We start from the raw sequence: 26,027 nt of genomic DNA, 5'->3' as shown, positions 1-26,027 counted from the left end.
GTAAGCATAGGTGAATAACTGTTCTCAACATGGAGAAGAACTTTCTACGTTAATGGAAGAATGCAAAGAAAATACCAAGAGATTCAGCATCATGCAAATGAAAATTATGTGTCTCAAATAAATTTTAGAAGCAACCAAAATATTAGGAAATACTTGCAAGAAATATGAACTAGAAAGGTTAAAAAATAAATATACTAATAGTAACTATTGGCAATATATGCCAGTAAACTTAAAAGAAATAATACCCTTAGACCAAGCAATGGAACTTCTGAAGCTTACCTATACAATAAGAGAATCTTGCAATGATCTATTAATAAGGTGCAATGTTACTTATAATAGTCACACATTAGGAAAAATAATCCAAATGACATACAATTAGGTACTCTTCAAGTTAATGTTGGCACAAAAATATGACAGAATAACAAGCATCTACTGTACAACATATTTTCAAGGAATATTTAATGACCTGTGAAAATGTTCCTGATATAATCTTAGGGTAAAAAAAGTGATTATAAACTCCTGTATCAGTTGGTCATAGTTTAAAAACTGTAAGCACTTTTGATGACACCGTGGCCCATTTCTTTATTTCTAAAACATTTTCAGCATTCTTATATTAGTTTTATAAATATAAACTACAGAATAAATTAAAAATGAGGAATGCTTACACAAATACAGCTGAAATCTACTATAAATATCTAATAGTTCCCTATGTCCACCCAAAATATTTTTCCATCTTACAGTCCTATAGGTATTTTAGAAGCCCCTTTTCCTGTCCTATTAATTACATCCAAGAACAAAAAAAAAACAGAGACCTTCTCTGTAAGACCAAGAAAATTTGGGGGAGTAATATTACAGAATTGTTACCTCAGGAGGTAAGATCAACGGCAAAGTGAAGTGAGATAGGGCTTCACTGGATTGGCCCTAATTGACAGGATAGACAAGGGGTCCCCAACCTATGGTGAGTTGTATAATTATTTCATTGTATATTACAATGTAATAATAATAGAAATAAAGTGCACAATAAATGTAATGTGCTTGAATCTTCCTGAAAGCATCCCCCTTCTTTGGTCTGTTGAAAAATTGTCTTCCATAAAAATGGTCCCTGGTGACAAAAAAGTTGGGGACCGCTGGGATAGAGGGAAGTTTGGGATGTCAAGATCATCTCTACCTTTGGAGGCAACTTTATGGGCTTTGCCTTACCCTCCTCCCCCAGCTCCAATCATAAATCCTGCTCTGTTGTGAGAGCCTTCAAGTTTCTCAAAACAGAGGTGTTCTAAAAAAGTAGGACAAACCTCAGCTACCCCTCCCAGCGAGAGCCCTGCCCCCTCTTCCACAGACAGTTTGAAAGTAGAGACTTCGTGTGCAGGACCTTTTTCTAAGCCGGTGTTTCTTCTTCCCCAAGATTCTGTTTACCTGAGACCAATCGGGCCACGAGAATAAAAACAGCAAAGGCGAAAAATAGGGACTTCATGGCTCCTGAAAGAGAAGAGGCAGCAGGTTCTATGGAGTCCAGAACTCTATTCCCTGTGACTCTGAACACAGACCTTTATTGTCCTCTTTAGGTGGAGCTGGCCTCAGCCAGTAGACCAGGAGGATGTAGGACATTGTGCCAGTCGTAACTTCAGTCTATTGGCCAGCAGCTCCAATTGAGGCATCACTGCTCAAGAGCCCTGTGCTAGGCATGCCCTGGGGGAAGGAGCAAGGCTTATAGGAGAAGGTGCAAACCTTGCCAAAGCATATGGCAATTTGGGGAGAAAGAAGAGTTACAGGAAGAATTTGTGATGATCTCCTAAGCCTGGGTACTCATACCTGTTTTTTCACAGCTTCCTGGGTTAATTCTATCAGAGCGTTCATTTTATTGAATTTTAATAGTCTGTTCACTTGTCTGTCTCTCTTCCTAAAATATAATGTCTTTCTGAACACTTACTGCATATTATTTTCTGTATATAAATTCAATATATATATGTGTGTATATAAAATTCTTTTCTGTATATTATTCTTTTCAGAGAAGGATATAAGCATTTGCTTTTTAATTGAACAAATTAATATTTTGTTGATAATCTGGAAATTTAGAATGTCCTTTTCTTAAGGAAATAACTCAGTGCTTAAAGATACATGCATAAAAAGTCTTTCAATCTGCATCTGAGTCCATCTATAGAGCATCATAAAATGAACTCCATCCATATGATTTAACACCATGCTTCTGTTAAAAAGCATGCAGCAGATTTTTTTAATGCAAAAACACTTTACTTTACTTTTTTTAAAAAATTACATTTCATATTGTCCCCATGCAGTTGAAAATTATTATGCTAGTTCATTGTTTTATTTTTAATTTTTTTTATTTCAGCATATTACAGGGGTACAAATGTTTGGGTTACACATATTGGCTCTGCCCCACCCAAGTCAGAGCTTCAAGCGTGTCCATCCCCCAGATGGTGCACACCGCACCCATTAGGTATGTATATACCCATCCCCTCCTCCCCCCTCCCATCTGCCTGACACCTGATGAATGTTATTACTATATGTGCACTTAAGTGTTGATCAGTTAATACCCATTTGATGGTGAGTACATGTGATGCTTGTTTTTCCATTCTTGGGATACTTCACTTAGTAGAATGGGGTCCAGCTCTATCCAGGGTAATGCAAGAGCTGCTATATCATGCAGCAGATTTTATCCTTTTAAACTTTTTTTTGAGTGAAAAAACAACATTTTAGAACAATATGCATAGTAACGATTCTAATTTACATGAAAAAGTCGTGTGTGTATGTAAATAAATGCATTAACTAAAAGAACGCAAGGCACATGTCATTCTAATAACAGTTGTTTTTTCTGGATGGGACTGAGCTTGAAGGAGGCACTCAAAGAGAATTTTATTTGTGTTATATATATTTTTTGAGTGCCCAACTTCATTGTGACTGGAAGCTATAAAGTCCTAGAGGTTTTGTTCTTTGTGAGGAGTTTTGATTTTTTTCCTTTTGAAATTATTGAGATATAATTGATCTACATTGAATGGCGTTATTTAATGTGTCCAATTTGATAAGTCTGAAAAATTATGCACTTGCGAAAGAAACCATCACCAGAATTGACATAATGTATACATTCTTTACCCTCAAAATGTCCCTCATGCCCCTTTGGTATCCATTCCTTTCTCTTCCCTTCTCTTCTCCCACTTTGTGATGCCCAGGCAACCACTGATATGCTATAGCTTTGTTTGCATCCTCTTGAATATTATATAAATGAAATAAGACATTACACACTTTTCTCCCTGGCTTCTTTCACCCAAGGTAATTATTTTTGATTCATACGTGTTATATATATCAATACCTCATTTCTTTTTGTTGCTAATATTCCTTTTTATGTATATATAACAATTGTTTACCCACTTATCATTTAATGGACATTTTGATTGTTTCCAGATATTATCTATTACAAATAAAGCTGCTATCAAGCATTTGTATGCCAGTCTTTGTGTGGACATAGGCTTTCATTTCTCTTAGGAGTTGGAATGGCTGAGTCACACCCATTAATATGTTTTATTTATTAAATGTTTGTGTACTAAGTATGTTTTTTCTTTTAAAAAATGCCTTTTTCTCCCCTAAGAGGTCTCAATGTTGTTGCTATCAAGCTGATAAGTAAGTGTTCCATGTAAAATGTAGATGTAATAACCCTGTGTGTGTCATAGTTCTCATAAATATTTTTTCTGGCCTGAAAAAAAAAGAGAAACAAACAAATTATTTTCCAAATAGCTGTATCATTTTATACTCCCAAAAGCGTAGTTTTCTTTTTTGTTGTGTTCTTGTCTGATTTTGGTATCAGGGTAATGCTGGCCTTGTAGGATGAGTTAGGGAGAATCACCCACGCTTCAGTTTTTTTGGAATAGTTGTAAGAGAATTGGTAGTAGTTCTTCTTAATACATATGGTAGAACTTGGCAGTGAAGCCACCTAGTCCTTGGCTTTTCTTTGTTGGGAGACTTTATTGTCAATTCAATCTCGTTACACATTATTGGTCTGTTCAGGTGTTCTGTTTCTTCCTGATTCAATGTTGGTATGTTGTATGTGTCCAGGACTTACCCATTTGCTCTAGGTTTTCCAGTTTGTCAGTGTATAGTTGTTCATAATAGTCTCTGATGATCATTCATACTCTGTAGTATCAGTTGTAATGTCTCCTTTTTTGTTTCTGATTTTGTTTATTTCAGTCTTTTATTTTCTTGGTTATCAATTTTATCTTTTAAAAAATCAATTTTTTGTTTTATTGATTCTTTATATTGTTTTGAAATTCTCTATATTGTTTTGTTCTGTTCCTTATTATTTCTTTCATTCTACTATTTTAGGTTTTGGTTTGTTCATGCTTTTCTAGTTCCTTGAAGTGCACTGTTAGATTGTTAATTTGCAATGTTTCTACTTTTTTAATATAGGCATTTATTGCAATAAGACTACTGATTTATATTGTTTAACTTTCTCATGTATTAAGATAATTATATGAACAATTTGTTCTCAAATTTTTATTGAGCATCTACCATGTGCAAGGCACTGGTCTAGCAGCTTAGATCACAGGCATGACAAACAGGATCAATGAAGGCTATCTGCACATTACAGTGGGACCGATATGCCATAAACAAGTAAATAATTCAGAAATAGAGCAAATAAATGCTCAAAATAGTTTCAAAGGTTTAAATGATAAGAAGAAAATAAGACCAAGTAGAATGGAGAGTGCTCTGCATAGTCAAGGAATATCTTTCAGGAGATGACATTTGAAGCAAAGATATGGTAAAAGAGCACTCTAGACTAAGGCAGGCTAATGCTTTAGGGAGGTCTTTGTGGTTAAAGAATACCTCTGTGGAGAGTTAACATGTGACCCGTGTGATGGGGTGTAGCCAAGAAAAGAATTGGAAAAGAGCTTTCTAGACAGAAGAACACTGAAGAGAGGGTGATCAAATTGTCCCAGTTTGCTCTGGACTTTGATTTTAGCTCTCTACTTCCCATGTCCTGGGCTGTCCCTCAGTCCCAGGCAAACCAGGATGTTGGTCACCCTAACTGGATGTCTAAGACCTAGTAGACTATGAGGTCTACTGAAAGGTCAGTGGTCTGAAGGTCACTATCCAACCTACAGCCATGGTCACTGGCAGCTTGGTGTAGACCACATAAAAAGAATTTGAAGAACAAACCTTCTTGATTCTGAGACATCCAGGCATCTGTTGCTGTAGCTCTTAGTAGCACCCCAGCTTTAGCCCAATTCATTAATAGCTATTCAATCTTATAGTTAATACCTGGTTCTCTCTGTAGTGTCAAGAGAGGAAACTCACTGACTCACCTGTCGCTATACAAATAACACTCACATGCGTACAGACACATAAAGCATAGATACACCACACACAACTAGCATTCATGGACAAAACAGAGACCTAAAGAGGCAGGCTATGAGCCCACCATGTTTAGTAGCTGGACTTTTAAGTGGAAAGAACATTGGAAAGATAAGTAGAATTTGAGACTCAGCTTTTAATTTAACATGACGTGCTCTCCAGGCAAGTCCCACTTCTGTCTCTGTCTAGTTAGATCAGTGCTTGTGCTGGATGAAAGAGTTAGTTTCCAACTCTAATTAAGTGGGTTAGTTACCAGCTAGACCCATATATAAAATTTGACATAGGATACAGAAAGAGATTTAAGGCTGGAACTTACAGTAAAAGCCAGAGGGTGGGGAAGAGACTATTTGCTGGCACTTTCTCCCTACCTGCTTTTTTTATATGTTCTTCTGTATATGACAATAGTGAGCCAAACATTACTAAAGTCAAAATTCTTATCTCAGTCCTAATAGGCAGCTCCAAACAGTGGTCTTCATTTTTTTTTTTTGCATGGAAAAATACATGGACACATAAATGTTCACTTGAGACCAAAATTAGCTTGTATATTTTTAAGACATTGGAGAAAGACAGATAAAAAATTTGAGCCCAATTAAGAGAATCCCTGTATATTCTATACACTTCTCTCTACACATCTCTGATTGTAAGATAACTGTCTTGGCTCTGGTCATGGCAGTAGCGATTATGTCCATCCCCATGGTCATCTAATCTCTGATAGAATTGTCCTGGTGAAATTAGATCTGTAGAATTAGCTCCTTGGATATTATTTCCAGCAGTATTTCTTGTTGTCCCATACCCGGAAGTAAATGTTAATTAAATGTCAACCAACTCAGGAGGTAGCATGGGTGGGGTATATGTTCCCCAGCCTTCGTTGGCTTCTGGAGTCTCAAGTGTGTTAAGCGTTACTAGATCATTCAACCCAGATACTGCGGCACCAGTATAAGGTTCCAAATCACTGTTATCCACTCGTATATCCTCTAGGTTCCTCAGCAGAGGTGGTGGTCGTCGAGGGTATTCAAATGATAGTATTATGGAAATGCAGCATGATTGCTTGTTCTGACAAAGAAGTATGTACCTTTCAGTATCTAAACATCGCGTCCTGCAGTATCCTAAATTATTCTTCCAGCACTTTTGGGGTCTGAAGGCAGCTGCAGGGAATAAAAAGTAGGTCAAATGTTTAACTCTAGCATCAACAAAACAACTTTCTTTCATTGAAACATGTACAATTAGTACCACTACCATCGAGACAAATACTAAAAGACATCGAAAGACACAAACCAGAAAGTAAAAAGTATATATTAAAATTGTGACATGTGCCATCAAAGAAATTGAGTGGATGGAAGGGGGAGGGGAAAGAGAGAGGGCTGATATTTAAGCCTAAATAAGAAGGATAATAATAAGCCAACAAGTTACATAGAAGCCAAAGATTGTTTCCAGAAAGAAGCAGCAAATACTCAGTGTCGGTGTCGAGGAAACTGTTTAGTGCATTTGAGAGACTTGAGGAAATCTGACACACCTGAAGTGTAATGTGCAAAGGGCAAACAATCACAGGATGAAATGGGTTTGAAGTAGCAGGGCCATATTTCTCAGTCCCTTTAAGTACTAAATGCTTTTGTTTTCTTTAGAACATAATGTGAGCTCATTGACTTACCTATGTTTTAGAGTAGTTAGGATTCCAAGTGAGGATTAGATTAGGGAGAGAAGGAGAGGGCAAGAGAAGTTTATTTCCAGGTAAGTCATAATGGTGGCTGGAACTAGGGCTGTGAGAATTATTGTAGACAGAATAGGACAGATTTAAGATGTCGACTATTTGGATATAAGGTCAGAGGAAAATGGAGAAATCAAAGTGAAGTTTCTAGGTTTCTAAATTGAAGTAGAGGTGCTTAGAGATACTTGACATTCACAGAATAGTAAAAACTGAGGAAAGGGCAAGATTTGAGGGAAGAGGAGGGCTTTTCAGGTGGGCTCAGGTATTTATTTGGGAATATATAACATATGGTATTCCTAAGATGTTAAGAAGGCAGTTGGAGAGACCCGTGGAATCTCAGAAGAGGTTTTGCCTCTAGATGTAAATTTTGGAATCAAAGCTACAGAAATGAATAAGCAATAGAGGGTTGGAATAATACGACAAAAAAGAGGGCCAGAATTAAATTCTGGTGAGTTTCAATATTAAAAGATCAGATAGGAGGAAAAGACTTTATAAAAACAACCAGATGAGTCAGAGCAAAACAGGAGAATGAGACACTAGTCTGAGTTTAGGTACACCAAAAAGCAGATAAATCTCCAGCAAAGATTTGAGCATAACAGTTTAATTGAAAGGCAGTTCACCCCTCAAAAAGTCAGTGGGGAAATGGGGAGTCAAGAAAGCAAGAAATCCAAGAAAAAGGTGAGTTATCACCTGCTATAATCAGCTCACTGTGGAATCATCTATCAACCATGGGCTGGCAGGAGGGTTGCTCTGCAGTTGCCCAGAGCACATTCCCACAGGCAACACTACCAGCTAGGCTATAAAATAAGCTTCAGACGACATGAGTGAGGTTGGAGGACATTATGTTAGTGAAATAAGTCAGGTGTACAAGGACAAATACTGCACGTTCTCACTCATGTGGGAGCTTAAAAAAGCTGAGCTTATTAGAAGTAGAAAGTGGAATAGTGGTTACTAGAGAGTGGGAAGGGTGGGGCAGGGGGATGGGGACAGGTTGGGTAGCAGATACAAAATTACAGCTAGATAGGAGGAATCAGTTCCAGTGTTCTATGGCACTGTAGGGTAATTCTAGTTAACAATCATTTACTATATATTTTCAAATGGCCAAAAGAAAAGATTTTGAATGTCCCTAACACAAAGAAATGACAAATGTTTGAAGTGATGGATATGCTAATTATCCTGACATGATCATCATACATTGTATACAAATATCAAAATATAACTCTGGATCCCCTAAATATGAACAATTATTACATGTCAACTAAAAGTAAAAGAAAAATACCATTTATTTTCTACTGGAAAAAAAAGCTTGACTTAAAAATATATAATTTTTAGCATAATTTTTAGCATAATTGGGCATCAGACCCTTAAGGTGCAGTGTTACAGTAAATATCTTGAAGAACTAAAATATGTTCATATTTTCTCCCCACAATGACCTTGAATTGCAAATAAAGAATTGCCACAAGAAAAAACAAAAACCCAAGAAGCCCCAGAGTTATTCTACACAAGGGTCAAAGGAACTGGAATATTTATCCACCACCGTGGATAAATATTTCACAAGCACTTGGAGAAATACTGGGGATACTGACAGTTGCAGGTCATGGTGTGCATGAAGATGGCCAATGCCAAAAGGTTATAGGGAAAGTTGTATCAGCTATGACTGGGCTAAGCACGAGAAGAGAATGTTCCTTAAAGGAGAGAGTGGTCATTTCCAGTCAAACACCGCTGAGAGGCTGAAAAAAATGAAAGCAGAAAAATGGCCATTGTGCTTATCAGTATGGAGGTCCCTGGTCACCGTGAGAAGAGCAGTTTCAGAGTGGCATGAAGAAAAAGTTGGTTGAAATGTGAAGAAGCAGATGTAGCATCTGTAGACAAAAATCTTAGAAAGTTTACCCACAAAGAAGAACAGAGAAATAGAGAACTTACAGAGGGCAATATGGGGTCAGAGGAGGGTTTTGGGGTTTATTTTTGAAGACCCAGAAATATCAGAGTGTGTTTGCGAGCAATTAAAGAGGGATAAGCAGAAAGGGAGAGATCAATATAGAATAAGATGATGAGATGACAGAAGGGCATAGACCTTAGTAAGGTGACGGAGAACAAATTCAGAGGGAAGACTGACCTTTGGAGAGAGAAGACACACTCCTCCAGTTATAGCAAGGGGGATAGAGGAGATGGGTAAAAAGTACCTATTTGAATTTTTTAATCACTTAGGTGTGGGATAAAGTCATAAAGCTGAAGGGTAGTGCCATGTCGGGGAGAAGAGTAGGAGAATTGAAGACAGAGAAAGGTCAATACAAAATAATTGTCTAGGGCAAGGGGAAGGTTAGCTCAGAAGAGAAATGCAGTAGGATTTCTAAGCAATGTGATCATTCATTTGAGGGGTGAGGATGTGAATCTAACGTAAAGGTGGTGTGCTCCATTTCATGATCATTTAGCAAGGAGTAAACTACCTGATCATCTTTCTCAGGCCAACTGAGCAAGCAGTACCTACTAAGTGTATTCTAGGCAGAGAAAGCAACTAGAGCAAAGGCTCTATGGTGGAAGAAGCCTGGCATATGGGCAGAAGAGCAAGTAATTCTCAAAACAGCCTTCTTTGGATTTAATGTGATAATGTACATAAAGCACTTTCACAGGCTGACATATATTAAGCTTGCAATAATTTGGTTCGTATTTCCTCCCCTGGGAAATGTTGGCTCTGGTCCCACTTCTCCAATTATTTTTTTCTATCTTTGTTATTTTACTGGCTCCATGTTACTTTGTATTTCATGGAATTTTCTGTAAGTTGCAAATCTAGACCTTCCACTTCTTTCGTCCAAGGCAAACTCTAACCTTGCTTCTTCATTTCTACAAAGATTATATCTTAATTTTTCCCTCTAGTATATCCATCCTTGCAATCTGAGTCATCTCGGCTCTTCTCTTCCCTCCTCAAGCTCTTTGAATCACCTTGTTCTGTCAAATCTTCTTCAAAGTTGTTTCTCATATCCATTGCTTACTACTGCTTTTTAATCATTCCCCCCACACTTAAAGTTAGGCTATAGCCACACACTCATCAAAATTTTGAGCCCTTGCTCTGGTGCAGGCATCATCCTCAGCCCTTGAGGTACATCTGTGACCTAAACAGACACAGTCACACAGAACTTATTTTCTAGCAGGGAGAGACAGACGATAAAAAAGAAGTACATTATTTTGCATATGAGAAGGTGATAAATGGTTTTCAGAAAGAAGGGAGAATAGATTTAGGGGTAATTGAAGTATCTTGGATGCAGATGGCAGTTTATTAAACACAAGTTTGCACAGGTCTGTGTAACAAGGTGACAATTAAACAACTTGGAGGAAGTAAACGAATTAGTAACACTAGTATCTGAGGCAAGTGCATTCTAAGCAGAGGCGACAAACAGAGCTCTGTGGGTTGAGGAAGTCTGGCATGTTTGAGGAAGAGCACTGGAGCCCGTGTGGCTGCAGTGGAGTGAACAAGGACTGTGCTAGTACTAGAGGAGGTGAGAGAGGTCATAAGGACTGGGTCCTGTAGGACCAGGTGGGTCACTCTGAGGACCCTGGTTATTGCTCTGAGGGAAGAGGGGGCCATCACAGAGTTTTGAGCAGAAAAATACATGATCTAACTTCCAGTGTAAGCAGATCATACACTCTGCTGTCTTGCCAACAGACTGTAAGAGGCTAGAGGAGAAGGATGGAGACCATGAGGAAGCCACAGCAGTAATACAAGTGGGAGATGATGGTGACTTGAATCAGAGTGGTAGCAATGGAGGTGGTGAGAGTAGTTGAATTCTGGATATAATTTGCAGGTAGATGTAATAGACGTCCTGATAGGTATGGGTGTCACCGAAATAGAAATATCAAAGATAATCCCAAGAATTTGGCTTAAGCAAGAGAACGATGGCAACTGGGAATATTCTATAACTTAATGTATTTTTTTCTAGAGTGACAAGTCATTTATACAAAGTTCTTCAGTCTGGAACTATTATGATATTAGAACATGTGATGTCCATCAGCAATATCTCAAACTCCTAAAATTAGAAAATATGAACAACTGTATGTTTCCAGGCATCTAGCCTGGAAGCCATCTAGCCAAAATATTATCCAATATGTGAATTCTCTCTAAAACATCCCAGATATAGCACCAGCTAGCATCAACTTAAATATCAATATATCTATGATAGCCGTCCATTGATGGACAGCTTGTCTTAGTAAGAAGTTGCTTCACAAACCATCAGGTGCTATTTCACCTGCAAACACATAAAATAAAGTCCAGACTGACTAAATAGTTAAATTTCAAGACAGAATCTATATGGGAAAACAAAATGAAAACCTATAAATCAACAAAACTGACCCTCCAAACTAAAAGGGAAAACTAGGCAGAAACACAATTTGTAGAAAAGTTAAAATATACAGTGAATATGTATTTGAAGTTTGACTTCTCCGTTACTCAAAGACATAAGTAAAAATTAAATATTTAGGTATAATCTTTCATTGATAGGACTTGTATACATTCAGAAGTGATAATACATTAAGCAGACAGGAAAAAGTACATTTCTAGGAATTTTAGGTTGAATGATTGATGTATAAGAAAGTTTATGTTAGCCATCCTTGTATATAAAATATAAATATACTTATTTATGCAAAAACAATTTGGATAAGTAGTTTACACAGTATCCATTTTATGAAATTTTATACAACCATAGAAAATATATTTATTGAAAACTAGTAGATAAAAAAATACTAATTGTGTGATAGAAAAGTTATAAAAAGGCTATATATTTTTATTCAAGAAAACTAAGGGAGAGCAAGAAAGAAAATTTTTTTTACTTCTTTACAATTTCAAAACTTTGCAAATTTTCAACAAATATAGTAGTTCATAATCAGAAATGAATGTAGATAGCAATTCTATAACTCACTTATTACATCAACATATGAATCAAGATATGTGATTGTAGGCATATTTATATCTATTTCATAGACATGAATACCATTTTTCTAAGCATAATATAACACCTGCAAATTTAACAAAAGTCAATTTTCTTAGTGCATAAAGATAAATAAGGAATTCAGAAATATAATGGAATAAATGTTCAAATTTGCTTATAACGAAAGTGCCATGAATTCAAACAACTAGACACCATTTTCACATATCAGACTGTAAAACTTGGAAGAATGTAATAGAAAAAAAGGACTGCTGAGCGTATGGGAAGCTGACTCTCTTGCAACTGGTGATAAGAGAGAAAAGTAGTGTAGCCTTTTTGGTGGGTGGTTTGACAATCTGTGTGTGTGTGTGTGTGTGTGTGTGTACACAATCATAAATGGAAAGACATACATTTGTTTACAAATTTTCTTAGCTGAATTGTTTGTGATAATTAAAGAACTGTTTTTCAGGAGCAGTGGAGCAATTAAATAACGTGAGAAGATTCACTCTTCCCCCACAAAGTTTTATGTATCAATTAAAAATAATGACCTAGGTTTATGTACTGATAAGGCAATGTCTAAGACATATTGCTAGTACATTGCAGAACAGCCCACATGGTTTGTTTATAATTGAATGTTTAAAAATCTAAACAGTATACACATGTGAATATACAGATTTGTGTCTTCTGGTTTACACAAGAAATTGGTAACATTGATTCCGAAGAGCAAGACCAAAGAACTGGTATTCTTGGGCAGAAGACTTTTGTTTTCCTTAAACCCATATAAACCTATTAATTGCTTGATCCATAAGTCAATTGCAAGTATTATTTTTTAAATAACAATTTTTTGATACTTTACAAAAATAACATTTTTTGATACAATTTTTGATACATTACAATTTTAATGATACTTTTAAAAGTATCATTATTAGAAATTGGGAACAAATGCTTCATATTCATCTAAAGTCAGAAGCTCCCCATTGGTCACTAGTCTTTCCACCCTGTCTTTACTCCACTTACCCCCACTTCCACCTTCAACTTACACGTCATCTCTTCCATGTGATAGCTCTACAGAATCTATGCACTGTTGATGGACTTGTTCACCATATCGAAGAACATGCAAACTAGGGGCTCCCTCTGAAGGCACTTTCAGGACAAAGAAGAATTCAATACAGTAGAAAGAGTTGAACTAACAGGACACAAAAATGAAATTGATATAACAACAAAATGATTAAAATGGAAGTGGAGTGAGGCCGAACTAACACTGGGTAGTTACACAGAGAGACAGGGCGACGTAGAGCATTGAGGAAATGCTTGTCTTTGGAAAAATGTCGCAGAGGACACCCCAACTTGCTAGATGCCCCTAACAGAAAGATTCTCAGAGAGTGAGGGAATGGAGCTGCCAAAATAAGAGCATTTCTGCTGCTCTTTATTGGCCCAGAGCTTTTCCTGCAGACTCTCTTTCCACCTCAAGGTACCCAGGGATCCCAAGGGCAACAGCTCATCCTAGTTCCATCATCCCTATTTTATAGAGTTCCATTACCTTTGTTCATATGGGTTAGCAACCCACAGGTAATGAAGGTCAACATCATTAGATTCATGGCTCCTGGGAGAGAGGAAGCTCTATGTCCTGAGGAATCCAGAACACTGCACAGCTAGGACTCTACGTGGTCACCTTTTCTGGCCTATCATGGGTGATGAACCAGCAAGGGGGAGAATGCCATGCCACCCAGATCACCAGACCATTAATTTGCAGCATGGAGTGAGCATAACACAATAATGCCTAGTTCTAGAAATTATCAGAGGAAACGGAGGTCTTATGAGATAACCTATAATCCCATAGAACTGTAGGGTCTGATGGAAAGAAAACCCCCAAAAGGAAGTCTTCCTTAACTCTAGATGGGTCAGTTGTTTCCCCTGTCCACATGCAGCACTTTGCACATGCCCAACGATAGCCGAATGGTGTGTAAAGATTCCACTTGTGGCAGGCCAATAGTTTATGACATCCAGTAGAGTATTCACCTTTTCTGCTCAGTGATTGCCCCAAATGAATCCCTGTGAGACAAGAAAGACACTTTTTTAACTGTTAAGTTCATAAAACTCCATTGATTATGAGACACAGGGATTTGGAATGAAAATAGTGAAAATAGGCTTTATTGATAGGTCTTCCTTTCCACACTCTACTTTCCCACCAACTTCCCCTCCACATTCAGAGATATAAATAAGAAAAGAAATATTGAGAGAGAAGAAGCATTTTTAAAGTGTGTGTGTGTGTGTGTGTGGAGAGAGAGGGAAAGAGAGAGAGAGAGGTTTAATATAAAATTGTTCTCCCCTGCTAAAAGACAGAAATACAGGAGACATTTTCAGAATTGCCCAGCAGAGGTGATCAGCACTTTATCTCCTGGAGGAATTTGCTGAGTTGCATTTCTCCCAGATGTGTTTAATACCATTTTTCTAAGAGAAGTATCACAAGAATGGGAAAAAAAGCACCACATGTACTACCAAATTAGTACTAATTGATCAACACTTAATGTGCACATATGGAAGCAACATTCATAGGGTGTTGGGCAGGAGGGATGGGGGAGGAGGGGATGGGTATATTCACACCTAATGGGTGCAGTGCGCACTGTCTGGGGATGGACACACTTGTAGCTCTGACTTGGGCGGTGCAAAGGCAATATATGTAACCTCAACGTTTGTACCCCTGTAATATTTTGAAATAAAAAAGTACCATTGGATACCAAGGAAAGCAAGAAAATACTTTTTTAAAATGCAGGACCATGTATTTTTGCAGGAAACAATAGAGACTTCCCCTGTCATACATTTATAGTGTCATTGAGTTTCGTTTTGTTTTCTTTTGAAGTATAAGGAATTCATAATGTTCTCATCTGTTGGAGACATAGTTGGTGAAGTTGGAGAAGTGAGTTGAAGAAGTATAAAGCACATAAGGGAAGATCAGGAGCTTGATTAAGAATTTTCCATGGAGATGTGAAAAGTGACTCTGCAATTGAGAGGTGCAAGGTGAACTGCCAAAGTCAGAGATCATAAAAAGTGTGTCAGAAAAATGCATGGCAGCACGTGGGTGCTCATGGACCACCCAAACGTCATCTAATGGAGATAGTATTAAATACCACCAATTCTATGAGAATGGTTTTCAAGGACAATGGCACGGAGCCTTCCTTCCTTGGACTAGCTCGGGCAAGTCAGAGATGGATACCCTACTTCTGCACATCTGGCTTTGTTTTGCACACATTCTCTGCCCTCCCATTGGTGGAAAAGTCAGGATGGGGAGCAGTAGGGGTGGAGTAAGGTGACATAAGGACAAGGAGGGGGAGAGGTCTATGTGGTGTTTGTTAAAATCTATGTCACTAAGAAAATAATTCTTAATGATTCTTAGTAATCTGCCCCCAAATCAGTGGAATTGACTGACTCTCTTTGAAGTCATCAAGGGAAATAGAGGCCCAGGGCCAAGAAAATTAGATTCAGTTATAAAATAGATTTCATGGTTGTACAGGTTGAATCTGTTTTACTATAACTGCACTTCTGTCTGTGTGATATTTCTATATTTTAATTGAAATTAAAATTTTAGAATCTTATCCCTCTTCCTCACTAGCCTATATTATCTATATCTCTCTGTGTGTTCCAGTCAGATTAGAGGCACACACTAAATATTAAATGAAAACATTGCTTTTATCCTGAGTTATATAGGTACAGAGGTATCTCTTATTATCAGTGTCATGGAAATGACCTTTTAGATAACCTTAGAGTGGATATCGAATGCATAGCATACGTGGTTGATCTGCTCATTTCTGTGGCTTAGGCAGGCATCCCTGTAACTCTTTCTTACTGAGGCTGAGCATAACTTCAGAATCCTTTCTAGGAAAGTTGGCACCTTTATGATTTATGACTGAATCTACTTTACAAATGGGAACACTGAGGCTGAGGTACGAGTCTCAATATGATCCTCTAACGTAACCCAAGTTGTCTGCATGAGCCACTGCCAGAGAGAAAATCTAATTCTAACTCCTCGTTTTTTACAAATGAACACATTCAGTCCTCAAGAAGGAAAGTGGCTTGCTCCAAAGTGAGGTAATATGCCCAAGGTCACACAGTTAGAGAGCATGAAGCAAGACTGTTTCATTCCAATGGAGAAAATTATCTGCTAAGATAAAGGCAAAAAAAAAAAAACACCAGAAAAAAGAAGCATAATAACAGGAGAAAATGTCCAGAGTTACCACAATGTTCTGCGAACAGATCACATCAGTGAGTTTTGTGCATATGTCATGGTGGTGGCATTAGTAAGCATGATTACAGTCTCATGTTCTCTAGACACGGACCTGCCCCCAGGAATGTCATTAAGTAGTTGATATTACCAAATGCTTGGGTCTAAGCTATTTGGGGTCTGGGGATTGGGTGGTCTCTGGATCTGAGACAGCCTTAGATAAATTTTGTTCTTTCTTTTTCTGCTAGTGAATCATGCTTTCAGCTCTTTAACAACTTCAGTTTGGTATTTTTTGAAAGAGAATTCTGGAGGCACTTTGTGTTATCATTTTGCCTGTGTTGCATTAGAGCATCTCTGAGTTTAGGGTACAGATAGACAAATACATGTATTCCTCACTTTCCCCTCCTGTGATGCTACATGAATCCCTGCAGTATAGTTTTATGCAATCCAACACCAAAACTTTCTGAACAGCTAGATGCACCTGGAACTCCTTACTGATAGTGACTTAGATAAACATATTTATATATTGCTAACCTGTTTATTTAAAAATCTGTGACTACCAGTTTTGAGTGCTTACTATGTGGTAAGTTATCCACATTCTTCATCTCATCTAACCCTTTTCAATAAACCCACAATTGGGTACTGTTCTTATCCCAGCTTAAAAATAAGGGTGCTCAAGCAAAGGTAAGTTAAATAATTCAAATATTCACACAACAGATAAGTAACAAAGCAAGGATTTGTACCCATGCAAAGATTACATGTGCTGTATCATCATATCATCACACTACACAACCATCAATGTCATGCCTATAACAGTTGATGATGGGAGTGAAGTATTATGATAGTGGAAGATCATACCTATATGATGAAGTATTATGATAGTAGAAGATCATACCATCTTACCTATAAAATTTTTAGTATTTTTTTTGAGACAGTCTTGCTCTGTTGCCCTGGGTAGAGTGCAGTGGTGTCATCATAGTTCCCTGCAACTTCAAACTCCTGGGCTCAAGTGGTCCTCCTGCCTCAGCCTCCTGAATAGCTGAGACTACAGGTGCATGCCGTGATGCCTGGCTAATTCTTCTATTTTTAGTAGACATGAAGTCTCGCTCTTGCATAGCCTGTTCTTATGTCTACCTGTTCTGGTCATGGGGCTAGAAATAAAGTAGTGATAAAAACAGAAATAGTCCATGGCCTCATGATGTTTAAACCCAAGAAAATAAAACTTCAAATCTGTGACCTCAAGAAATGTACTCAGGATAGCTTTGTGTTTTATGTTTTACATTTCTTTCTTGAGTTATTAAGCTGGATTTTCTCCACTTAACTAATATATTATAATCAGAAAAAGGTGCCCTAAAATAATTAATTGCCCCTTGTATTTTTAACTGGAGACGCTAAAGAAAACTAAAAATAAGGAAGAAACCTACACTTTCATAATTTTAAGAAAGGACTATCTTCCTACATCACATTTGATCTATAATACATAATCTACCAGTTAGGAAGCACAGTAGGCTATAATGTGAAACATGAAAAACCTTATCATTTACACATTAAGGTTTTATTCTTCTCATATAACATAAAATCAAGGAATGTTATAACAGCTTCACAATGAGATCAAATATGAGGCAACTTCTACCCTTCTTTCAATACACTCCTAGCATGTGCTTTTGCCCAGTGGTTGTAAGATGACAGCATCACCTCCAATAAATATTATGACCATGTTTCATGCAGAAGGAAGCAGAAAGGCAAAGGCTAATATACATGCCTCTTGAATCTTTTACTCCTCTCTTTTAAGCTTCTTACCAGATACCATAGAAAAAATATTATGCATAATACCATTGGCCATAACTGCATCACATTTTCACCACTGAGAGTTTGTGAAGTTTACAAAAGTATTTGCATGGGTATACTGCTGTATGGGTATACTGTGTCATTCTGACACAACACAATGCAATAAGGAGTAAATAAATGGGAATGTCAAGAGCACATTCATGCCTCAGTAGATCTCAAATAGCACACCAAGTTCTCCAAGAAAGGTGGCACTCCCTGCAGGGCCAAAGTAATGACCCCTTTCTTGGAACATCGTGCTCTAATTGTGCTGGCAACCTGTAGGCATATCCAAGCCTCTTGTGGCATCACACAGGGGATCAAGAGAGGAACTTCATGTTCACATCATGTCCATGAAAGCAGCAATTTAAGTGCGGAGTTTCTTCAAAAAATTAAAAATAGAACTGCCATATTAGCCAGCAATCCCACTTCTGGTTATGTAGCTAAAGGAAGTACAATAAGTATATTGAAGAGAAGTCTGCAAAAACACACACAACAAAAACAAACAAAAAAACCCCCCAGCAGTTTAGAGATGTGGCACATAGAAGAGCCTTGTTGTTCCATAATCAGTGCCACTACGGCTGATTTAAGTCAGCTGAAGAATTTTGACAGGTAACATCAGCTACAGCCCCTGAAACATACAGGAGCTTCTTAAAAAGTCTGCTACAGTAGGACACATATATGGCTGTTAGTGTTGATGAGAATATATTCAGAGTTTAAAATATTTCTATGCAAGTTGCCTATTGCCCTAATCACTGCTTTGGCCCTAGTACCTACTCAGCTAATTTTGTTTGTTCATTTTTGAAAAGTCATCATAACAAAGAATATTTAAATAAAAACAATCACTTATAAAATGAATCTCCACTCAAACATCCTACTCCCTTACTAGCCATGTCTCTCCCAAACTGAGAAGGTCAATGTCTTATGAAAATTATGAAATTCAAAAATTGGATTGCCATATGCAGAAGAATGAAATTGGATCCTCTGTATTTCACCATAGACAAATCAACCGAAAATGAATTAAAGACTTGAATGGATACCAGGCATAGTGGCTTGTGCCTGGATTCCCAGCCACTCAGGTGGGTGAGGTGGAAGGATCACTTGAGCCCAGAAGTTTGAGGCTGCAGTGAGCTATAATCATGCCACGGCACTCCAACCTGGGTGATGGAGTAAGACCCTTTCTCTGAAAAAAAAAAAAAAAAGACTTGAATGTAAGACCTGAAACTATAAAAATACTAGAATAACATCTGAACATTGGTCTAGGCAAAGAATTCATGATTAAGACCTCAAAAGCAGGCCGGGCGCCGTGGCTCACACCTGTAATCCTAGCACTCTGGGAGGCTGAGGAGGCTGAGGCGGGAGGATCGTTTGAGCTCAGGAGTTCGAGACCAGCCTGAGCAAGGGCTAGACGCTGTCTCTACTAAAAATGGAAAGAAATTAGCTTCAATGTTTATTGCAGCATTATTCACAATGGCTAAATTATGGAATCAGCTTAAGGGTTTATCAAGGGATGAATGGATAAAAATGATGTGGTGTATGTACACAAAGGAATATTATTTAGCCATAAAAAGAAGGAAATTTTGTCATTTGCAGAAACATGGATAGATCTGAACATTATTTTAAGTGAAATAAACCAGGCACAGAAAGACAAATATTTCATTTTCACACTCATATATGGGACCTAAAAAAAAATTGATCTCAAGGAAGTAGTGAATAGAATGGTGGCTATTAGAGATTGGTAAGGGTGGTGCGATGGGGTAATGAAGAGATGTTGGTGGAGGGGTAATTCTGTTTAATAAAAGGAAGAAGTTCTGATGTTCACTGGTACAATGGGGCAACTATAGTTGACAATAGTTTATTATATTTCAGAATAGATAGAAGTTTTCAAATGCTCCCAACATAAAGCAATGATGAATGTTTTAGGTGAATCTTGTCCCAGTTACCCTGATTTGATCATTGTATGTTGTGTGTTTATATCAAGATGTAACATGCAATCCATGAATATGTACAATTATTATGTATCAATAAAAAATTTAAAAAATAAATGATAGAGAAAAATAAATAAATAAAAGTTTCTAGCTGAAAAAAAAGATAAATTATGCTTCTATGAGCATTCTTGTATATACCTTTTGGTAAATATATATACTCATTTTTGTTTATGTCTATAAGTGGATTTGGTGAAGCACATGGAACACATATATTCAATTTTTATTTATATGCCTATCAGCAGTATATAAGTGTTCAAGTTACTGCACATCCTTGGCAGCATATTGAATTGTCGTATGCTCAGTGATTTTGGCATATATTAAGTAATATCTCACTGAGCTTTAAATCTGCTTTTCCTTGATAGCTGATAAGTACTGACACCCTATCATATGTTTAGTGGTCATTTAGACACCAAATTTTTTTGAAGTGCCTGTTCACATCTTTTTCTCACTCTGTGATAAGAAATCAGTAAAATATAATCTCCTTTCCTTTGCACTGTGCTATCTTGGCTTTTTTTATTTCTCTCTTGGTTGGAGTATTTTTCCAAATTCTATGGTTTCCACCCATTTGCTCCTCCAACCGTGAGTCTTCACAGAATAAAAGATAAATGCAGAAGGTGGAAATACATTTTTATAGTGAAAGGATTTGAGATAAAAGATTTCCAGAAGCAGAAAAGTTTGGTAATCTTGAGTAATTAGATGAGCTTGTGACCCTTGTTTTTCCCCAGTCAGCATCCTCTATTGTATTAGTAGGAACGGGTGCAGATGAACTTAGGCAGCACTTTTTGCCATTTGCACAGTAGTGTACTTCATTTTCAAGTTTTTTGCACTTCACTCTGCATATTCCTTTGCCCTCCTCACATGTACTTCCAAATGCTGATGTCTTCCATCTTGAGGGGTATGGCTTCATGCCTCCTGGGAAATGGCTATGGTTAGTCTTATGCAACTGTGATAACAGAGGACATAGAAATTAGTGCAGAGGAGCTGGGGTCAAATTCATCCTGATGGACACAGGCACATATGCACAATGCAATTTATTCACAGACTCATAATCACACACTAAGTGAACATGTACACATGTACTCCCTGTGAACACTCATAGGTGTGCATTTATAACAATGTGTCAACATACATGCCAACAAACCAGTCACTCAGGAATATACGTGAGTACACAAGTACTTTGCCTGAAAATACTTTAGTAATACAGTTCCTGACATGTAATTGTCATTCTAAAAACATTAATCATTAGTAATATTTAGGTCTTTTAAGATTCCTTTGGAAAGAAAATGGTAACTGAGACACAGTTGTGTGTTGGGTCACCAACATGTCATTCCCAAAGTATACTCCTGTTCTGCCCCTCACCCTCGACCTAGCCAAATACACTTAACTCCAGAAACTTGGAGGGGGCAAGCTGAGCAGTTGGGCACAGGAGCCTGGCTTAGACAGGAGCACCTGCTTCAGTGCAATGAGCCCAACTGCCAAGGGTTCATTGAAGATCTGGCCTTGATTCGTTGGACCCATGCACGATCAGCAAATATCTATCCCAATTTCAGACCCACTCCCAAGAACTCACTCTCAGGAGCTCTCTGTGGAATTGGCCCTGCTTCTTCTGGTATTATGTTTCAAAACTGACAGGGAGAGGAAGAAAAACTTGTCCAGGAAGGAAAATTGGATAGAACATTTAACATTTCATTTAAAGTCTGGCAATGATGATGGTATATATTCTTGCTTAAATAAATCCTCTATTAATCATAAAAAAAGAAAATGGTAACTACTACCAAACATTTAGCTCTACTCGTGCCAAGAATTTTTTATGTTACTTCAATGAAAACTTACAACAACCTGTCATTATCTCATTTCTCAGATAAGAAAACCAAGGCACAAAGAGATACCATGTTCCTCCTAAAGTCCCCACATTGGTAAGAAGGAGATCCAAGACTTAATTTCTGGTCTACATGACTTGCAATTCTGAGTGACATCAGCTATATGGTAGACTAGGAAACTCCATGCCTTCATTTGTGCACAGAAACACCAAATGAACATCCACTCCAGGACCAAAGTACCTTGTAGGAGCTCTAGAAACCAGTTAAGAAGCTGCAGCAATCAAGCAAGCACCTAATCCAGAAAATCCACACTCAAAACAGTAGAAAGTTATGTGGCATTTTTTTTTCACCCTTGTCCCACCCTCTTCTCAGTGCAATGTAGCACAGTCAGGAGGAAGCCACTCAAATCCCAGTTTCTCCCTTAGGATGCAAGGAAAAAATGGAACTTTGTTACATCAGTCTGGCTTCTCTGAGGGACTGGTTGATGTCTTGCTTGACTCAAAGCATTGCCAGGAATTGTGGCATAGTTTGGTCTTCAGGTTGAAGGCTGCTGAAAGCAGTGGTGGGCACCATGGCATGTGAGAGCTCCAGGGGAAATGCAGGCCCATTGGAGCCTGGAGGCAAGAGATTACAGGGAGGGAAATAAAATATAACACATAATGTCTTGAGAATAAGTGTGAGATGAGATTTTTAGAAAAATTAAGACATTTAGTAACAGCCATGTATGTAGGGGAATCAGAGGGAGGGAAAGCACATGCTAAAGAATGACACATTTCTAGAAAAGACATGAGAAGACCTTGAGCTTTTACACCAGGCTGACTAGGGAAGATCTATTCCAGCATGGAGCCAGTTTTCAAAGACTGGGAGAGGTGGCTATTTTTGAAAATCCCAAATTTTCAACAAAATATCACAAAACATATGAAGAGCAGTGAAATATGGTCCATTCAAAGGAGCAAAATAAATTTTCAGAAACAGACACTAATGAAACACATGCTTCAGACTTGACAAATTTTAAAACAACTGTCTCAAATATAGTCAATGAGCTAAAGGAGAACATGGAGAAACAGCTAAATGAAATCAGAAAAACGATATATTTACAAAATGAGAATACTGACAAAAAGAAAAACTATAAAAAAGAATCAAGTGGAAAATCTGGAGCTAAAAAACACAACTGAATTGAAAAAGTCACTAGAAGAGTTCAATCACAGACTCAAACAGGAAGAAGAAAGAATCAGTGATTTGAAGATGGTAAATTTTAAATTTTCAAGTCTGAGGATTACAAAGAAGAAAGAAGGAAGAAAAATAAATAGAACCTAATGAACTTACAGGATACCACAAAGCAGACCAATATATGCATTATGGGAGTCCTAGAAAAAGAAAATAGAAAGAGTCAGAGAGCTTATTTGAATAAATAATGGCCCCAAACTTCCCAAACTTAAAGAAAGACATTGATATACAAATAAAGGAAGCTGAATAAAATCCAAGTAGAATAAACCCAAAGATACTAATACCACAACACATTCAGTAATCAAACTACTGAAAGTCAAAGACAAAGAGAATCTTGAAAGCTGCAAGAGAAAAGCAACTTGGCATGTAGAAGGGATAGTCAATAAGATTATTAGCAGATTTCTCAACAGAAACCTTGAAAGCCAGAAGATAGTGAGATAATACATTTAAAAGGCTAAAAGAAAAAAAAAACCCCTAGAAACTGAAAATACTATATCTGGTGAAACTATCCTCCAAAAATGAGAGATAAGTTAAGATACTCCTTAATAAACAAAAGCTGATGAATTATCTTAGCATTTTATTGTCTTGGAAAGACTTTATTTCTCCTTCATTTATTAAGCTTAAGTTAGCAGGACACAAAATTCTGCTGGCAACCAGAATTCAAGATCAAATTCAAAGGATTATACACCATGACCAAATGGGATTTGTTCCTTAAAAAAAAGGATATTTCAACATTTGGAAATTAATCAATGTAATATATCACATTAACAGAATTAAGGGGGAAAACACATGATTATCTTAATTGTGGAAAAACCATTTGACAAAATCCAACATCTTTTCATGATAAAATCACTCAGCAAACTAGCAAAAAAGGAATGTACATCAACATAATAAAGTCAATGTGTGAAAAGCCCATAGGTAACATCATACTCAATTGTGAAAACCGAAAGTTTTCTCTAAGATCAGAAAAAAGACAAATGAGCCCACTTTCACCACTTCTATTCAATATAGTATTGGAATTCCTAGCCACAATAATTAGTCAATAAAAAGAAATAAAAGGTATTCAAATTGGAAAGGAAGAAGTAAAATCATCTCTGTTACACATGACATGATCTTATATGTAGAAAATCCTAAAGATTCCACTCCAAAAAAAAAAAAATACTAGAACTAGTAAGTAAATTCAGGAAAGTTTCAGGATACAAAATCAATATACATGACTCATAATGTGTATTCTGTCTTGTCTGTTACATTGCCTCCTTGTCTGGTGGAATTGCTGGGAGAGGCTGGTATCACTTTGAATAATGTCGATAGGGCACAGGGAGCTCCCACTGTCCTCAATACAAAATCTACACTCCCTAGATTGTTCTTCAGCTTATGCTACCATAATCCATCCATCTCCTCATTCTACACCTATTTATCATTACCCACTCTGTACTAGGCTAAGGATACAGAGGCCTCCAATGCCCACCCACACTAATAAAAATTAGCCCCCCAAAACTATAAAGTCTATCACTCTTGACTATGATTTTTTAATAAAGAATTTCCATCCTTTCTCCACTGAACAAAAAAAATGTACATTTGTTTTAGCATGGATGAGGCAGGGAGATAGAAAAGGAAAGAAGTGAAGTGAATGGCATTTAGATGCCGTAGTACATACAAACAGAAACCCAGAGAAGGTTAGTCTGGGGCAGGAGCTGGTTAGACTTGGATAAGACAGGGCAAAGGCTGGTTAGATTTGAATAAGACATCCTAGTGCATCACAGCTCTTGCCCCAGGCTAACCCAAACTGTCTGTATCAACCCTACTTTCACCGTTTTTGAACCAAACACCTGACAAAACTTAGTGCCAATCCAAGCCCTACCTCTGAACTATGCCCACCCAAGCCCCAATCCCAAGACAAATACAACACTAGTCAAGCCACCCAACACCAACACCCAGTTTCAACCCAAGAACCAACTCATCCACAAACTCTATCATCTCCAGTTTGCAGCTTCACCCAATTTCACTTCCAGATCCATTCAACCACAAATATAATTCCCAACCCAGCCTATCCCAAACCATTAGCCCAACCTAATTCCGTAAATACAATCCTTCACTTCTATCTAGCTCACCACTGTTTGTGTTTCTACCATTACCCCAACCCAAAATTCCCACCCTTTTTGCACCATAACTCACTGCCCATAACCTCCAAAGTAATCCCTTGATTCATTTTATAAATCTTCAGCTTAAGTTCAATTTCTCATGCCTAACCCATACCCCAAGCTCTCACCTCAGTGACATTGCTACCCTAAATTGCTCTATGCCAATCCTCTCCACCACTCCATCACCAAAGGCACCAAATTTTTAATTGTATCTTAGAAACACAAAGCCAGTAAGAGATCCTGACGTGCTATGAAGCTGAGGGTAAAATCCCTATACTGCCTAATACGATGTCATCAAAACTGAAACACCACATCCAGGACCCTCGAATCTTTGAGAGAGGTTTGAGTTACCTGAAGTCTTATGAATGAGGATGAGAAAGATGACCATGGTCATTAAACAGGCCTTCATGACTAACAGGTCCTGAAAAAATGAAGTGCACACACAGAGGACTGAATAGAGATCTTTACAGCAGGGAAGTGCTCTGCCTTTATTAGTTTCAGAAGCAGGCTAGAGTTCTGGGCAGTGAACTAAGAGGGATGAGACATACCTGAGGTCAGCCAGGCAGAAGGATAACATGTATTGCATATCCCAGCTGGGCACTCTGTGTGAGTGTAGGCGCTCTGCCAACACCCACGCCAACGTGAGCCTTCCTTTCCAGTAAGAAACAAATATTCAGCTTCTAATATGTTGACATTTGCATTTGAATTATTTTAAGTCATAATTTCACTTTTGTGATTTTATAGTGTTGGCAATATTTCGAGTCCATGTAGGTGGTGCAACTACATTCTTTTTTACTTGTTTTTTTTTTTTTTGAGATTTTTGAAT

The 26,027-nt window shown here is 37.6% G+C and overlaps 1 protein-coding gene and 1 long non-coding RNA gene across 4 annotated transcripts in view; both read right to left on the bottom strand.

The window, feature by feature from the left end:
• The window catches only part of DEFB125 (defensin beta 125), a 28,627-nt gene extending 2,844 nt beyond the window's left edge, over positions 1-25,783 (bottom strand). The window contains exons 1-4 of one of the 3 annotated variants that reach the window (XM_045529510.1): positions 25,553-25,729; positions 14,002-14,034; positions 13,023-13,125; positions 6,434-6,506 (exon numbers count right to left, since the gene is read on the bottom strand). In XM_045529510.1, coding sequence (XP_045385466.1) covers positions 6,473-6,506; positions 13,023-13,125; positions 14,002-14,034; positions 25,553-25,610 — 228 coding nt within the window. In that variant the 5' untranslated portion in view covers positions 25,611-25,729 and the 3' untranslated portion in view covers positions 6,434-6,472. Of the gene's footprint in view, positions 1-5,877; positions 6,507-13,022; positions 13,126-14,001; positions 14,035-25,552; positions 25,730-25,749 lie in introns of those variants that run through there. The other 2 variants (XM_045529508.1, XM_045529509.1) reach the window with 2 other exon arrangements.
• On the bottom strand, positions 20,624-23,117 carry LOC123622859. Its single transcript, XR_006729645.1, has 2 exons — positions 21,853-23,117; positions 20,624-20,925 (listed from the first exon to the last, which is right to left on the bottom strand). It is a non-coding gene; the product is annotated as an uncharacterized LOC123622859 (long non-coding RNA).
• Positions 25,784-26,027: the final 244 nt, after the last annotated feature.

Source organism: Lemur catta, chromosome 17 (genome assembly GCF_020740605.2).
Source record: "Lemur catta isolate mLemCat1 chromosome 17, mLemCat1.pri, whole genome shotgun sequence".
NCBI classification, from domain to species: Eukaryota; Metazoa; Chordata; class Mammalia; order Primates; family Lemuridae; genus Lemur; species Lemur catta.
Note: the sequence above shows the minus strand (reverse complement) of the source record. Positions and strands in the feature narration are given on the sequence as shown.